Consider the following 17,921-nt stretch of genomic DNA (forward strand, 5'->3'; position numbering starts at 1 on the left):
CATCTTCCTTCAAAACTGTTTCCTCTCGCCATACTGATGAGCATTATCTGGTAGAGTGGCTGTCATATCATTAAAATGCACATATATTGTGTAAACACGCACACAAAAAATGAAACTTCAGCCTGTTAGGGGAGATTGCATCACAGCATCATGCCACATGACACAGAGACACAATGGCAGGAATTTTACCGCCTTGCCTGCCCCGGAATTAGGTGAGGTTCGCAGATCGGCATTCTCTGTTGGCCTCGGACAGGATCTTACGAGCCTTGGGCAGGCCAGGCGATAAAATTTCGGCAAATCAGGGAAAGTTTAACCACTGCAAATGGGCTGATTTGGGTCTGGTGCGATGTTAAAATGACAAAAATTTCTAACCTGAATACAACCTGCCTTTAACCCAGCCACTTAGATTATTAACAGGTGACCCATCCACTTCCATGAGATGAGCCAGTTATTTAAATATTCTGAGGTTGCATTTAGGGGTGGCACAGTGGTTAGCACTGCTACCTCACAGTGCCAGGGACCGGGTTCAATTCCGGCCTTGGGAGACTGTCTGTGTGGAGTTTGCATGTTCTCTCCATGTCTGCTTGCGTTTCCTCCGGGTGCTCTGGTTTCCTCCCACGGTCCAAAAATGTGCAGGTTAGGTGGAGTGGCCATGCTAAGTTGACTCTTAGTGTCCCAAGATGTGTAGGTTAGATGGATTAGACTTGCTAAATTGCCCCTTAGTGTTGGAGGATTAGTAGGATAAATACTTGGGGTTAAGGGAATAGGGCCTGGATAGGATTGTTGTCAATGCAGGCTCGATGGGCCAAATGGCCTCATTCTGCACTGTGGGGATTCTATACCTCAGGTTTTGAGCAGAATCTTTCTCTGGTCATGCGAAAACGCAACTGCACTTTTGCAGCTGACAAACTGCAGACCCAACCTGTGTGTGACTTCACCCACTTTTTTTTATATCTTTTCACACCGGGTTCGGTTTGCAGTGCATTTGAGGAGTGTGCCTTTGGAGGCCTGTCTGAGTTCTCCAACACAGTATCCTAGCTCCTGCAAACGTTTCAAAGCCCCTTAATTCTTACCCATCGCTACCTTCATGAACCCCCCCGATCTTATCAGATCAGCCATGATCTTATTGAATGGCGGGGCAGGCTCGAAGGGCTAGATGGCCTACTCCTGCTCCTATTTCTTATGTTCTTGTGTTCTTAACCGCCCCCCCATCCACCCCTCGCCATATCAGCCCACCCCTCCATACCAGCCTATCCTCTTGTATCCTCCGTGGAAAATATTTTACATTCCTTAGAAAAAAATTAACCTCCCACCATTTATTGGAAGTCTCCATGTCATAGAAACATAGAAATATAAGAGCTAAAAGCAGGAATAAGCCATTCAATCCTTCGTGTCTGCTCCACCTATATTGGTTTCACCTCCACATGCCTGTCTGGCCCCAGTAACCCTTGATTCTAACTCAGTCTTGAATAACTTCAGTGATCCAGGCTCCAGTGCTTTGTGTGGAAGTGAATTCTACAGACTAATGAGCCTCTGAGAAAAAAAAATCTCATCTCCACGTTAAAAAGGAAACATCTTACTTTTAAACCATGTTTCTTCACTCTTTTCTCCCCCATAAGAGGAGGGTACCCATCCTGTCAAGTCTCCTCAAGATCTCTTATATTTTTCGATAAGATCACATCTGATTTTTCTCATTTCAATGGGTATTGGACCATTGTTCAACCTTTCTTCTGAAGATAAGCCCTTCATCCCAGGAATGGGTTGAGTGAATCTTTTTTAAACTGCTAATGCAATTAATATCCTCTTTCACTGTGGTGTTCCAGGGTACAGAGTCACTGGTGGCCTTCACCTCGAGCTCTGGAGGCAGTCTCAGGTATTGTTCAGGTGAGTCCTGGGTTCTGCACGCCATGTTGGTCCAGACAGTTCTGGATCGTTGTGCTTTCCCACTGGCGTAACAGAGAATCAGGTCTGGGAGGAGGATTCCAGTCGGGCCTTCATTTACATCCTATTGGCGGGATTCAGCCTCCAGTGGGATTCCAGATCAGCCGTGGCAGGTGCCATTGTAAAACCCCTCTCAAAATTCATGCTGGTGTGAAACCCATTTTTTGGGCCTCTTGGAATTCTCCCCACCCGTCCACCATTGAGTCCCCACCAGCAGGGCACTGGAAGACTTCCGCATTCATATTTCCCATTGATTTACCACATCTCCCCTCAAATGAAACCTTCTCCTCACTATTTTGTTCAAACCTTTCTCTATCGCCCCATCAGGACACTGATCCCCAGCATGGTACAGGTGAAGACTGTCACAACAGGACAGGCCTCATTTTCCCCTGTATTGGTGCCTCTGCCCCTCAATCAAAAGCCATTTCTCCAACACCAATCTTTGAGCCTTTGGGCAGAAGGACACCATTTGTCCCATCGAGTCTGCACTGGCTCTCTGAGACAGAAATATACCCAGTCCCATTCCCCTACCTTATCCCATAACCTTCTGTGTTCTTTATTTTCAGATAGCAATCCATTTCCCTTTTGAATATCTCAGTCGAACCTTCCTCCACCGTCCTCTCAGGAAGTTTGTTCCAGACTCCAGCTATCCTCTGGGTGATAAAAATTGTTCCTCCCATCACTTTTACTTCTTTTGCCCATTATTTTGATTCTGTGCCTCCAGCTCTTGATGCTCTTTTGGGTGACCATAGACCATATGTGAAAACCTCCACTGAGATCCATGGGAATCACTGATTGATCTCCTTGTGGGTCGCGTTGAGTATAAGTTCCCTTAGTGATAGTGCCCTGCCCAGCTGGAGCTCATTACCTGAGCCATTTATAAGGCAGGTCCAGGACTGGGCCTGCTGAATGGTAATCCCAGGTAGGGGCTAGTGTTTGTACACCACAGTTGTGGTTTTACTTTGTAACCTGTAATAAACTATGTTCCTTTCCAGTTGGGCTTCCTAAGTTAGTACACCGTAAAAGAAATAGGAGCAGGAGTCAGCCAATTAGCTCTTTGAGCCTGCTTCACCATTTAATTACATCATGGCTGATCTGACCCACCTTAAATCCATTTTCCTGCCTTATCCCCATAATCCTTAATTTCCCTACTAAAAACCTATCAATCTCAGCCTTGGAAATGTTTAAGAATTCAAACTGCACAGCTTCCTGGGGTAAATAGTTCCAAAGATTCATCACACTTTGAGAGAAGAAATTCTTCAAATCCATCTTAAATGAGCAACCCCTTATTCTGTGACTATGCCCTCTGGTCCTACACTCTCCCATGAGTGGAAAAATTCCTCCCAATATTTACCCTGTCTAACCTCCTGAAAATCTTTTATGTTTCAGTCATATCACCTCCCATTCTTTGGAACTGAGTACAGATCCAACCTGTTTAATCTTCCTCATATGGCAGTCCCTCCATACCCAGGATCATCCTGGTAAACCTCCTCTGGACTGCCACCAATAATAATGTATCTTTCCCCTAAATAAGGGGATCAAAACTGTGCACAGTATTCTATAGTGGGAACAGTTTTTCATGGTTCACCCTATCATAAGCCTCAGGATCTTGACTACCTCTATCAAGTGTCCTCTCAGCCTTCTTTTCTCCAAGGCAAATAGTCCCCACCTCCCCAGTCTATCTTCATAGCCACAGTTCTTTATCCCTGGAATCATTGTTCTGAGACTCCGCTATACTCTTTCCAATGCCTTTACATCCTTCTTCAAGTATGGTGCCCAGAATTGGGTACACAGATGTATGGTACACAGAACTCCAGATGAGGTCTAGCTATTGTCTTATACAAGTTCAACATGACTTTCTTATTCTTGTATTCAGTGCTCTGATAATAAAGTCTAAAGTACTATTATTATTAACTGCTGGCTCAACTTGGTCTGCCTTCATCCATGACTTATGTACACATGCAGTGAGGACCCTCTGTTCCTGCACCTCCTTTAAAGTTATTTTATTTCATCCCTGTATTCTATGCTGTGTTCATATTCCAGCCAAAATGCATCACCTCACGTTTCTCTGCATTGATCTTCATCTGCCACTTTTCTATCGTGTTCACCAATATTTCTCTGTCCTTTTGAAGTTCTAGACTACCCTCATCATCCTGACAACATTTCCGATTTGTTGCATGGTCTGCAAATTTTGAAATCAAACCTAGATCACCTCTGTCTATGTCATTAATATGTATCAGGAAGAGTTCCAACACTGACACCTGAGAACTCCACTACAAACTTTCCTCCAATCTGAAAAACAACCATTTATCTGTTTCCTATCATTCAGCCAATTTTTAACTCAAATGCTTACTTTCTCTTTTATTCCATGAGAAAAAATTCTGCTCACAATTCTGTGTATCAGATACCTTTTGAGAATCCGTGTACACCACATCAACCTTCTCAATCTTCTCTGCTAACCTCTCAAAAAAAAAATCCAGCAAGTTAGTTACACATGATTGTCCCTTCATGAAGCTTGTTAGGTCTCCTTAATTATTCTGTGCTCGTTTAAATGACCAGTGGTTTTGTCCTGAACTTGAGGGCAGAAATTTTCCATTTTCGCACTGAGTTTTGGCTGAGGCAAGAAAACCGACATCGGCACGGCAGCTGCACAACTGATTTTTCTCGCCACGTTGTGTGGCACTCTGCAAAATCAAAATGGAGGCGTGACTCACACCATCGTGGTGACAGGGTAGGACTGCAAAATAACAAGGCCTCCAATTTTAAGAAGAAGAGGAACCCCCTCCTTCCATGCATACGGAAATTCTAAAACGTACAAGGGCAACGCCCCCCATCCCAATCCCAACATGGGCATGGGGAATCTCTCCATGAATGAGGGGAACTCCCAAAATGAAGCACCCCAGAAGGGCACTGACCCAGCACCCTGATACTTTCCAAGTGTTAAAATCAGTTTGTATTTAACATCAACTGAAGCCAGTAAAAAACATATTGGTATGGCCATTTTATAACAGTTGTCACTGCATATCCTGCTTTCTCCACTAATAAATCACTGCAATGGATGTGAACAAAGATACAAGGTCAGTCAACGAAAGAGTCAGCTTATCTTTAAAGGAATCACTGCATTAATCACACACATATATTATAATGACGCACCGAATGGTGCTATTTGAAAGTGTGAAGCTATTTTACACTTAGCGTAAAGAATATTCCTGATTCCTCGACCGGCTTTCCTGATTCCCCGACTGGCCTCCCACTTTCTTCATGAGCCTTCGCAGCTGGCCTGCTTTGTGCCTGCGTTGTGAGACAGAAATGGTCTGTGAGGTAAAATCTGATTTTTGTCCCTGATTTCAAATGGCCTCAATGGGGGAGGGTAGTTGTGCCTTTGGCACTATGTATGTCCCTGACTGGTTAGCACTGCTGCCTCACAGAACCAGGGAGCTGGGTTCAATTCTGGCCTCAGGTCACTGTCTGTGTGGAGTTTGCATGTTCTCCCCGTGTCTGTGTAGGTTTCCTCCAGGTGCTCCGGTTTCCTCCCACAGTCTAAAGATGTGTGAGTTAGATTGATTGGCCGTGCTAAATTGCCCCTTAGTATCAGGGAGACTACATGAGGTTATGGGGATAGGGTCTGGGTGGCACTGTGGTCGGTGCAGACTCGATGGGCCAGGAGGCCTTCTTCTGCACTGCAGGGTTTCTATGATTTTATTCTAAAAGAGCCAGAGGAAAATGGCACTGGGTCAGAGGAAAATCAAATTCCTTCCATAGCAAAAACTAAGTGTGACCATTTGCTCAACAAAACGTGCCTTGGCGCACAGATGCTTAGCCCTTTACCTTCCGTTTTAAATTGAGCCCAGGCTGACAGGGTTTCCTGGGCCTCAGGGAACTGACAGGTAAAAGCAGACACACACTTAACTGGCTAGACTCAGTTAATCTGCTTCCCTGCAATTGGGCTTGTTGTGCTACGACTGCCTCAACTTTTCTCTTCTCTCCCTATCCCTTGTGCTCCTCAGTTGCTTCCTCCAATCTTTAATTTGATTTGATTTATTATTGTCACATCTATTGGTATACAGTGAAAAGTATTGTTTCTTGCACGCCATACAGCCAAAGCATACCGTTCATAGAGAAGGAAACGAAAGAGTGCAGAATGTATTGTTACAGTCATAGTTACGGTGTCGAGAAAGATTAGCTTAATGCAAGGTAGGTCCATTCAGAAGTCTGACAGCAGCAGGGAAGAAGCTGTTCTTGAGTCGGTTGGTGCATGACCTCAGACTTTTTTATCTTTTTTCCTGGCGGAAGAAGGTGGAAGAGAGAATATCCAGAGTGTGTGGAGTCTTTAATTATGCTGGCTGCTTTGCCGAGGCAGTGGGAAGTGTAGACAGAGTCGATGGACGGGAGGCTGGTTTGCGTGATAGATTAGGCTACATTCACGACCTTTTGTAGTTCCTTGCTGTCTTGGGCAGAGCAGGAGCCATACCAAGCTGTGATACAACCAGAAAGAATGCTTTCTATGGTGCATCTGTAAAAGTTGGTGAGAGTCGTAGCGGACATGCCAAATTTCCTTAGTCTCCGAGGAAGTAGAGGTGGGCTTTCTTAACTGTAGTGTCGGCATGGGGGACCAGGACAGGCTGTTGGTGATCTGGACACCTAAAAACTTGACCCTTTCTATTTCGTCCCTGTTGATGTAGACAGAGATCTTCCCCCCGGCCCCCCTCCACCCCAGTACTGTCTGCCTCACCCAGTCCCATTATCTCTGAGCTAATCTTGTGTCAGACTCCTGCATTCGCACATCAGCAATCTCTTATTTTTACCCTGAATAACAATATGAAGATGTTGATCATTCACAGCCCTTTTCACCGACTGTATACACACAATGTTGGAACTTCTTCCTGTAGAATAAAATCAACAGTACTGTCACATGTATGGGGCCCTAGCACTGAAACAAAATTTTTGATTCAAACCACGTTATAACCTCAAACAAAAATGCATCTGCTTTGAATTTTTTTTCGCAGTGATATGTATTTTGCTGGCATTGTTGATTCTTAGTTATGGAAATTCAATTGCAGTAGAAAAGAATTGCAAACAAGTGGACACGCAGTTAACATTATTGTTCACTTTTTTTTTCAGTTTAAGGCGTTATGGCTGTTATTTTTCTTAAAGGGGCCGGAAACTTCTATTAACTGTGCTGCACTGCCCAAGTGACATCATGTTCTACTTATGAACTGTGGAAACTCATAACAGATTGTATTTCTTCTTTCTTTTAAAAAAAAAGATCCTTGCATTGCATTGTTTCCTTGGTGAATGTTGGCAGGCTTAGCATTGAAGCACCGGAGGAAAATCCAATAGGAGGCTGCATAGTGTACACCAGAAGCCAAATTTGACAGGGATTTGGCTAACTGCTATCAGTATAAAGTGTAGTCATTACTACTTCAAATGGCTGACAGGATTCTGCAGCCTCTTAATTACATTACCATTAAATAAGGCATTAGCCTTAATTACACTACACTTTTGTTCCATGGCATTGTGAGCTTATATTTGCAGCTTGTCAATGAAACCCATTAGAGCTGATCTAATTATTTGATTGTATTTAATTAATGATTTTTTTTTAAAAAAACATCATATAATTACACCAAATTTACGGCACAGAGATAGAGCATTCTGTGCAATTCTGTTCTGCACCAGCCTCCTCCCACCATCTAACTCAATCCTTCTGCTTCTTTCATCCCAGGAATTTATCTATTTATTTACTTAATACCTGTAAATGAATCTATTCCAACCACTGGCCCCGCATGGTGGCACAATGGTTAGCACTGCTGCCTCTCAGCGCCAGGGATCAAGATTCAATTCCCGGCTTGGGTCATGTTCTCCCTGTGTCTGCGTGGATTTCCTCCGAGTGCTCTGGTTTCGTCCCTCAGTCAGAATGACGTGCTGGTTAGGTACATTGACCCGAACAGGCGCCGATGTGTGACGACTAGGGGAATTTCACAGTAGCTTCATTGCAGCGGTCATGTCAACTTGTGTCTAATAAATAAACTTTAAATTACTCACCACGCTCTAGACAAAGCTATGTTGTCTCATAGCCAGCATGTTAAATTAGGACTGCAGTCCTGCCAGTTCTAGTTGTGAATGGTGGCACAAAATTAGATATAATGATGGGGAGTGGTGAAAGGAGGCTCCAAGAATATCCCTCATCTTTGCGATAATGGAGACTGATGCTTGAGTGCAGAAAGCAAGGCTGAAGCATTCGCAGCCATCCTCAACTAGATGTGGTGAGTGGATTGTTCATCTCAGTCTATTCCTGAGGTCCCTATCATTACAGAACCAGCCTTCAGCCAATTTGATTTGCAATGTTGTATCAAGGAACGGCTGACTGCACTGAATACAGCAAAGGCTATGGGCTTTCGACCACCTGTATGGTGTGCTGAAGACTTGTGCTCCAGAACTAGCTCTGCTTCTCTCCAAGCCAATCCAGCTTAGGTACCGCACTGGCATCTGACTGACAAAATGGAAAATTTCCCAGGCCTCTCCTGTTCACAGGAAACAGGACAAAACCATTCCGGCCAATCACTGCTCATCAGACTCTCAACCGTCAGCAAAGATATAGAAGGGAGAACTGGCAGTGCTACCAACCAGCACCTCACTTACCAATAACCTGCTCACTGATCTTCAGTTTGGGTTCCACCAAGACCATTGGTGCCAAACCTTGGTACAGCCTTGGTCTAAATATGGACAAAAGAGTTGTCTATTGGTGAGGTCAGAGTGACTGCCCTTGACAACAAGGTAACATTTGACTAAGTGTAGCGTCAGCAAAATGGAAGTCGGTGAAAATCAGAGCGAAAACCCTCCACTGCCTCTTTCAATGCAAGGGAAGATGATTCTGGTTGTTGTCTGCCAATCATCTCAGCCCAGGACATCTCTCCAGGAGTTCCTTGGGGCGGAGTCATCAGCTCAGCCACGTTTAGCTACTTCATCAATTGCGCCACCAGGTCAGAAGTGGGGATACTAACTGATGATGACGTAAGACTTGGACCTTCAGCCAATAAGTGGCAAATAACAATCACGTCACACAAATACTGTCTACAACAAGATAGAACCTAACCGTTTTCTCTTGATGTTGAATGGTGTTGCCATCACTGACTCCTCTACCTTCAACATCCTGGGGGTTAGCAATGATCTGAAATCTCACTGGTCCAGCCACATAAATATAATGGTGACAAGAGCAGCTCAATGACTCATTTCCTAACTCACCTAAACCTCTCCACCTTCTACAAGGTACAGGTGTTGGAGTGTGATTAAATAATGTCCACTTATCTTGAATGCAGTTCCAACAACAATTAAGAAACTCGGTATCATCCATGGCAAAGTAACCTGCTTGATTGGCATCCCATTCACTATCTTTTACATTCACCATCACCAGCACATCATGGCCACAGTGTATATTGCAGCAACTCACCTGGGTTTCTTTGACAGCACCTGCCAAAGTTGTGAAATCTGTCATAGGTTGTAGTATCCCTACAGTGCAGAAGGAGGCCATTTGGCCCATCGATTCTGTACCAACACAATCCCGCCCAGGTTCAATTCCCTTAACCCTCATTTATCCTGCTAATCCTCCTGTTATTAGGGTCAATTTAGCATGGCCAATCAACCTAAACTGAAACTGAAGCACCTGGAGGAGACCCACTTAAAAGACACAGGCAGAGGGAAAAGCTCCCATCCCCAAATTTCCCTCCAAGTTGCACACCATTCTGAGTACCATTCCTTCATTGGCACTGGGTCAAAATTGTGGGACTCTTCACCCAACAGTACTGTGGGTGCATCTATGCATGGACAGCAACAACTCAAGAAGGCAGTTCATCACCATCTTGTTCATTAATTCGGATTGATTAGTGAGTGCTGGCTTTGCCATATCCCGAGAATGAATGAGAATGAAACACTGGGGAAGAGTCTCTGGCTGCACTCACCCCAAACTGGAAAATCCCACCTGAGGTCAATGGACTTTTGCATGGACCATGTAGCCCGCTACGATTCCCATGGTGAGCTAGACGGGAAAGTTCCACCCTATGGATGGGACTTCCTGGTTCCTGCCCTCTGTGGCGTCTTTTCCAATAGCGGAGGCATTTTGCCACTGGTGTCCAGCGGGATCTTTCAGTCACTGTAGGGATTCTATGATTCCTGCAGATGCTTTACGACATTTTGCTTGGCTCACCCACCAAAGGGTTGCCTTTGGAAGGGATGGAAAGTTCCACTGGCAGGAAGGACCAGAAAATCTTCCTGTTATTAAAGCAGATGATAGGATTGCATTCTACAGAAGACTGTGTTACTGTTGTAATAATCACTGGAATACTGATTTCTTTTAAACACGCAGAACGACATGCTTTAAACACACAGAATGACAATCTGAATGATTATTTTTCAATGAATGAGCTGGGGGTTCTTTCCATGTGATAATTTGTTGCCGTGAGAAGCACGGAACACAAATTTAAGAAGTCACTTCTTCCTATTTTTCTGGCATCTTAATGTTTTCAACAAATTGTTTCAACAATCAGTGCTATATTAGGGCTGCCAACATAATTAACTGGCACATCCTCCATAACTAGAAAATCATAGATCAGAGTCAAACAGAGACATCTCGGTCTACATACATCCTTTGTCTGTCAATAGTACAAATAGCATTCACCTTTCTGTGGAAAAGTGACACCTCTATTTATGAATCCTTCCCCCCCCCTTCCCCCATATGTATATATTCCTTATCTCTCTGTCTGTGAAAACCCGTTCTTCTTTTTGACGGACGCTCCTCACGTACTGACTTCAGGCACTTTCCTCTGTGTCTGTCCCACTGTCTATAAATATTACTTTCCTTTCTGTCTCTGGACATTCATTCTTCACTCTGTGAATTCTCAATTCTCTGCTTGTGAATCCATCGAATTCACTCCTCTGGCTTTGGGTCCCAAAGGGATAAAGATAACTCCAGCAGTGAGAGCACGATGTATATATTCACTGGGCCATAGGCTTCTTCAATAGGCATGTTCAGATGTCAAGTTATGGGCTACATATTGGTGGACCATGTTAGACTGCAGGCTTCATAGTGTTGAACAGTCATGTGTCATGCTAGCGGGTTTCATGTTGACAGGCACAGTCTCACATCAGGTTCCAGGTTACATATAAATAAGCATACGCACATTAAGTTAGAATGTTTTTTTTTGCTGTGGCATCAGTATAATTTGCAAAAGCCAAAATAAAAGAAAAAACCCTGAGAGATTCAGCTCCTTTATGTCACTATAAACAATGAGACTTTAAATACACAGATCTCTATTATAAACACTGCCTAGCTTTAAACAAGTAATAATTTAACATGACAGCTGTCAGCTTATGCTGCCTCTTGCCCTCTAAGTGATTTCACTGGGCCATACGTCCAAAAAATATGTTAACACTTTTTTAAAGAATGCACAATTCACTGAATGTATTAAAATGCAATGTGTTGTGCACGTGTAGTTTTTTTTAGACACACTTTTTCGTTAAGATTCTTGCTGAGAAATGTCACAGATTGTTCTGCAGAAATTTCTTCTCCCCTCCACCCACTGCCCCACAACCCCTAACCGCACACCCCCCACCAACTCTTGTTCCCAGAGTTTCCCTGCATTTTAACTGGGAAGCTTTCGGCAACAGGAGGGAGAAATTTAGACTTACTTTTCGCAGAACTTAACGCAAATATGAAAGGCAGAGGAGTGGAATTTATATTGCACTTTATTATATTCTGAGGCATTTTGATTTGCTTTGATTTATTACTGTCAAATGTATTGATATACAGTGAAAAGTATTGTTTGTTGCGCACTATACCGGCGAAGCATGCCATTCATAGAGTACATTAGGGGAGACTGAAAGGAGAGAGTGCAGAATGTGGTGTTACAGTCATAACTAGGGTGCGGAGAAAGATCAACTTAATATAAGTAGTTCACTCAAAAGTTTGAGGGAAGAAGCTGTTCATACACAACAGGAATTATTCTGACTTGTGCAGGCAAACACCAACCATTTTGCACACATTGGGCACAATCTCAAAATCATTAAAAATAGCTGTGGCTCAAAACCATTTCTAGCTCCTGATCTCACACTTGTTGACAGTGTTCCCACCGGCACTGTCTTCTGGGAGGCCACCTTCTTACTGGCTGCCTTGGTGTCCGTCATCCAGCTAAGGACAGTGAGTGGGCTCTTGAGAGGCTGCACACCCAGTTGGTCTGCAGCTTTGGAAGGATGACAGCCCCACCAGCAGAGGTTGTTGCTGCCAGTGTAAGAGAAGTCTATGAAAAGACATTTCAATTTTGTTTACATGGACTGCAGCACAGTGGGTAACATCCCTGCTTCTGAGCCAGAGGTTAGGTCCCACATCAGGATGGCCATGTTTGCAACACAGCCAAACAAATGAAGCATCAACATGTCCTTCCAAAACACGCCTGTGGTAAGAGTGGGAAAGATTTCTGGTCAACTATGTGATTGTAAGAAAATTTGAGGCCCTGCCATCATGATCCATAGCTCTATACTACAATATGCATATAAAAGTGTGTACTGCCAAAGCAGCTTGCATTCCTTGAGGAGCCAGTTGGCTGGTTGACTTGTGTGAATCAGATTGGGGCCAACAGCATGGGGTTCAGTTCCTGATCCAGTAGCAGAGGATTTGAGACTGGCCTCCTTGCTCTACCAGAGGTGGAGGTCACATTGCTATGGGTTGGACCTGGTTTTTGGACACAGAACTGAAGAAGGAGAGATGAGCCATGATTGCATAGAAGAAAATGCAAGCAGATATGGCTGAAATGTTACACCTCCAATTGATAGAATGCCCCTTTGATGGATCATAGAATTTCTACAGTGCAGAGGGAGACCATTTGGCTCATCAAGTCTGCATGAGGACCGACTGACCTATGTTCAATTGCTGTTCGCATGGAGCCCTTCTCCACTTCGGCCTTCAAAGTTCTTGCTTGATTATTTGCCTCTACCACCAAGATCTGCACCTGCACCGAGGCCTGCACCTTGGGCTTCCGTGCTCACTGCAGTGGCTCTTCTACTCGTCAGGGCATAGCCCCACCCAGGCTCTATTCCCATAAACCCTCATCTTTACGCTGTTAATTCCCCTGACACTAGGGCCAATTTAGCACAGCCAATCAACCTAACCCGCGTACCTTTGGATTGTGGAAGGCAACCGGAGCATCTGGAGGAAACCCATGCAGACACGGGGAGAATGTGCAGCCTCCAGACAGACAGTCACCTGAGGCCGGAATTGAACCCGGGTACCTTGTGCTGTGAGGCTAACTATTTGTGCCACCGTGCTGCCCATGTACAGTGTCTGTTCAGAAGAATTGTATGGATGCACTCATAAATTAGATGATTATTCACTCCTCTCACCAAACCAGGAGGAGGGGTTCCTCATAGCTGTAGACTTTTGAAAGATCCTACCTTATATTAGGTTGATCTTTCTCTACACCCTAGCTATGACTGTAACACTACATTCTGCACCCTGTCTTTTCTGTCTCCCTCATGTACTCTATGAATGGTTTGCTTTGTCTGTATAGCATGCAAGAAACAATAGTTTTCACTGGACTCAATGCAGTGACCATTATGGAGGAGAAATCTCATTATCGTTTGAGCTGTATCCATGGCTCCAGTTCAGTAGGGGTAGCTGAGTGAAGGAGGCTTTGCTACTAGTTGAGTATCCTCACTGTTTCTACCCAGCCGCTGGAGCCTCTGTGTTTTGTTGAAGGGACAGATCCTGTCAGGAACAAAATTCCTTATTCTTCTTCAAATAATGCCATGATTTTTTAAAACATTCAACTGAACCACACAAATGGGCAGAAGGGCATTGGTTTAATGTTTTGCCCAAAGGACAGAACCCTGGATAAATACAGGGCTCAGCAGTGCAATGTTAGCCTAGACTGTAATCCCATGTCGTTGTATAGTCCTTAAAGGGATTACTGGAGGCCTCTTCCAAAAGATATTTCTTTGTATCAGAGATTTATTTTGGGCTATTCTGATCCACCATCAACACACCCTCTCCATCCCACCTCACAAGTAGGACCCCCTTCCAACAGGTCTTAGCTGCCAACTGCTCTGTTAGGCTGAAACTATACAACCCACTTTCACAAATCACTGATGGGCCTCCCATCCTTTATTCAGCCATGGCCATTTTGTCCATTCGTGAACTGGCTAGCATCATAATCTGGAGACGAGCATGAAGAATCTCATCCCCACAGATTAAAAATGTCCTGTCAGGGAAGTAGGAAGACTGACCAATTGCCAACCTTGCCCTGCAGTCTACGGAACCTCACGATAAAAAGCATCCGGTTGCTAAGTCTGGCACCGAGGATAACTCGTCTCTGAACCTTCTTAAACAAATATGTCATGGTGGAGCTACGTTGACCCCAGAAAGACTTGCTCATTTCTCCCCTTCCTGCAAGGGATAAGATTCACAAGTTGGTAATTAAAAAACCAACAAGCGTGTGATTGATCCCTCATCATTATGAAAACTACAGTTATGAGGAACCTCTCCTCCTGGTATGTTGACAGCAGTGACTAATCATCGAATGTATGAGTGCATCCATACAATTCTTCTGAACAGACATTGTGCTCTATCAAAGGGGCATTCTATCAATTGGAAATGTAACCTTTCAACCTTATCTGCTTGCATTTTCTTCCATGTAGTCATGGTAGAAGTAAAAGACAAAAATGTCATAGAGGCTAGACATTTGTTAGAAAAAGAGAGAATGCTGAAGGCACCTACAGGTCAGTCACATTCTGCAGAGGGACAAAATTAAGTGGACATTTTTGATATGGAGCATTTCTCTGCTGCAACTATGCCAGCCATTGCTTCTACACTTGTCAGCAAGTGTTCTCCAGATTTTGATCCTTGAAGCTGATTTCCTCTGTCCGTTTCCTCAACTGTTGGGTGCCGGACCCCTACCTTCAATGTGGAGAAACAACCAGCACAGGGTAGAGCAGGGCATGCTTTCAGCTATCTTGCTGTTCAAATCCCAAGTCAGTGTATCTGTCTAATCTGCTACAAGTTGCTTCACTGAGGTCTTCGTGATTGACCTTGGCAATGAACTATAAAGCTGACTCCCACTCTGTGATACAGAACGACAGGATGGCGTAGGTTGAAAGCTTCCTTCCAGCAACTGTTTCCGACTTTTGATCCAAATGCCTTTGACAGCTTGATTCTGAATTTGTACATGAGTAAGAGGAAGCCCTGATATTTCATGCACAAGAGTTTTGAGGTTTAACTTTGTATTAGTGTGGTACAAGTTTGGAAGTGGAAGAGAATGTGAGGCAACAGTTTAGTTTTCTTTTGTACCAGTATCGCTGTGGTGCCAGTGCAAATGAAAATAACAAGGGAAGAGGGATAGCAGAGATGGTCGCAAAAAAATTGCAATGGTCCAAACTTTTTGATGCTAAAAATGGTACTACCTTAAACGTTCACTCCTTCCACCACAGTGGCAGCAGTACATACCATCTACATTACAATAACTCACCAAGGCTCATTCAACAGCACCTTCCAAATCATCTACCATCTAGAAGGAAAAGGGCAGCAGATGCATGAGAACTGGCACGGTGGCCCAGTGGTTGGCACTGCTGCCTCACAGCGTCAGGGACCCGGGTTCAATTCTGGCCTCGGGTCACTATCTGTGTGTGTTTTCTCTGGGTGCCCCGGTTTCCTCTCACACTCCAAAGATGTGCGGGTTAAGTTGATTGGCCATGCTCAATTAACCCTAGTGTCAGAGGGACTAGTAGGGTAAATATGTGGGGTTGTGGGACTAAGGCCTGGGTGGGATTGTGGTCGGTATGGACTCAATGGGCCGAATGGCCTCTTTCTATACTGTACAGATTCTATGAACCTGTCACAAAATAAAAAATGACACCCACATACAGTGAAAGTATATGTTTTTGAAAAAATGGCAAACCTGCAGATAAATATACATCTGCACTTAGCACATCCTTTTCTTTTCCCTGAACAGAATTCTTTCAGCAAGGACATTCTTATTATGACCATTAAAAGTCATGTCACAGAGAGGAGGTAACAACAATATTGAACAATATTGGTCTTGAACTGTCATTGGAAGGGGTCTGCACTGAAATGACAACAGTAATTGATATTTGTGAGCAGTTTGTATCAAGGTCTTCCTGACTTTCGAAGAATGGCATCTGGATCAAATGCCTTATGGGTGCCACAGCGGTTAGCACTGCTGCGTCACAGCGCTGGGAACCCAGGTTCAATTCTGGCCTCGGGTCACTACCTGCGTGGAGTTTGCACTTTCTCCCCGTGTCTGCGTGGGTTTCCTCTGGATGCTCCGGTTTCCTCCCACACTCCAAAGATGTACGGGTTAAGATGATTGTGGCCATGCTAAATTAACCCTGGCATCAGGGAGATTAGCAGGGTAAATATGTGGAGTTACAGGACTAAGGCCTGGGTGGGATTGTGGTTGGTACAGGCTCGATGGGCCGAATGGCCTCTTTCTATGCTGCAGAGATTCTATGAACCTGTCACAAAATGAAAAAACCAGATCTTTCTCTGGATCTGGACCCTTTGGTGCAGCTTTCCCCTGTTGCTGCCGATTAAATGTACTTGGGGTCTGAATGAAATCATGAGACCTGAATCTCAGTTGAAACCCTTGCCTGGCTGGGGTGAGAATCTCGCGGTGCCCAAAATGTGTCTGTTAAAAGAAGCGTGGAGGCAGGCAGATGCCAAGTGAAGAGAGAAACATGTCACGCCTGGTCTTTTGAGACCTGTGCCACTGAAGACAGGTGCACGTTCCTCAGATTATAGCCATCGGTGACAATAATTACCTTCTGCCACAGTGGCATCTGGATCAAGGTCAACACACAAGCAGTCAGAAGAACACAGCTTTCAAATTCTCCCGAGAATGACCATTGTAAAGATCATCAAATGTTGTCTTTCTGTTTGCCGAGTTTGATAACCTAAGTTTAAAAAAGGAAGTGCCGCTGTCGTTATTTGTGTATTGCATAGGGAATATTTTCTCCTATGATTTGGGGGTTGGGGAGTGATAGCATTTGTGTTTAAACCCTCCCTTCTCCAAATGACAGATTCACTCCTTAAGCACACTGTTACGTCATTAATGCCTCGATCAATTATATCAAATATTTTAACACATTTTCTCTTACATTAGAGGGCTGTTGCTGCAGGAAAACGACCGCTTCTCAGAGGCCCTCCATTATTATAAGTTGGCAATTGGTAGCAGGCCTACCCTGGCATGTAAGTAACCGTCTAACGCTATTGAAAACACTGTGAAAAATAGCTAATGAGTTGTATTGTTTAACAAAATAGCCACGTAATCCAGGTTTAGAGTCTTAATTTAAAACAAACCAAATGTGAGTTGGTCAAAACTCATTATGATGAAACAATTAAAGTGTCAGTATGGTAATTTATGGCTATTTCTCTTTGCAGTAATAGTGATGAAAACTTGATTTCACAACAGTGATGAAAGCCTGACTTCACTCCAGTTTTTGCTCTATTAGCTGAAAATAGTTTTTGTCGTCAGTTACTTTTTTTTTCATTTGGAAATGGTTCTGGATTTTCTGTATTTTTAATTCTCCCATATGGTCCTGTTCAAAATCCCATCCTGCATTCAAAACAATAAAAAGGCCCAGGCAGAAACCACATTTTGAATAGAGGACTGTATATATTCTCAGATAATGATTCCATCTGATGGCTCGCGGTGCTGTACCAATGGCCACGCCACATCATACAAGGCCAAAGACTCACTCGCAACAGCTCAATGTAGCGAGCTCTGGATCTAGGCAAGGCCATTAGTGAGTCAAGCATTTCCCTAGAAAGAGTCCAAGAAAAGTTAAAGTTTTTAAACTTTATTTATTGGTGTCACAAGTCAGCTTACATGTACACTGCGGTGAAGACACTGTGAAAATCTCACAGTCACCACACTTTGGCACCTGTTCAGGAACAGTGAGGGAGAATTTAGCATGGCCAA

The 17,921-nt window shown here is 44.0% G+C and overlaps 1 protein-coding gene across 2 annotated transcripts in view; it reads left to right on the forward strand.

Moving 5' to 3' along the window:
• The window catches only part of LOC145344208 (protein O-mannosyl-transferase TMTC2-like), a 190,134-nt gene that overhangs the window by 115,467 nt on the left and 56,746 nt on the right, over positions 1-17,921 (forward strand). For both annotated transcript variants that reach the window (XM_080191174.1, XM_080191175.1), the window contains one exon: positions 17,103-17,188. In XM_080191174.1, coding sequence (XP_080047300.1) covers positions 17,103-17,188 — 86 coding nt within the window. The remainder of the gene's footprint in view (positions 1-17,102; positions 17,189-17,921) is intronic.

The sequence above is a fragment of the Carcharhinus amblyrhynchos genome, chromosome 6, assembly GCF_965287045.1.
Source record: "Carcharhinus amblyrhynchos chromosome 6, sCarAmb.v2.hapA, whole genome shotgun sequence".
Classification (NCBI taxonomy): domain Eukaryota; kingdom Metazoa; phylum Chordata; class Chondrichthyes; order Carcharhiniformes; family Carcharhinidae; genus Carcharhinus; species Carcharhinus amblyrhynchos.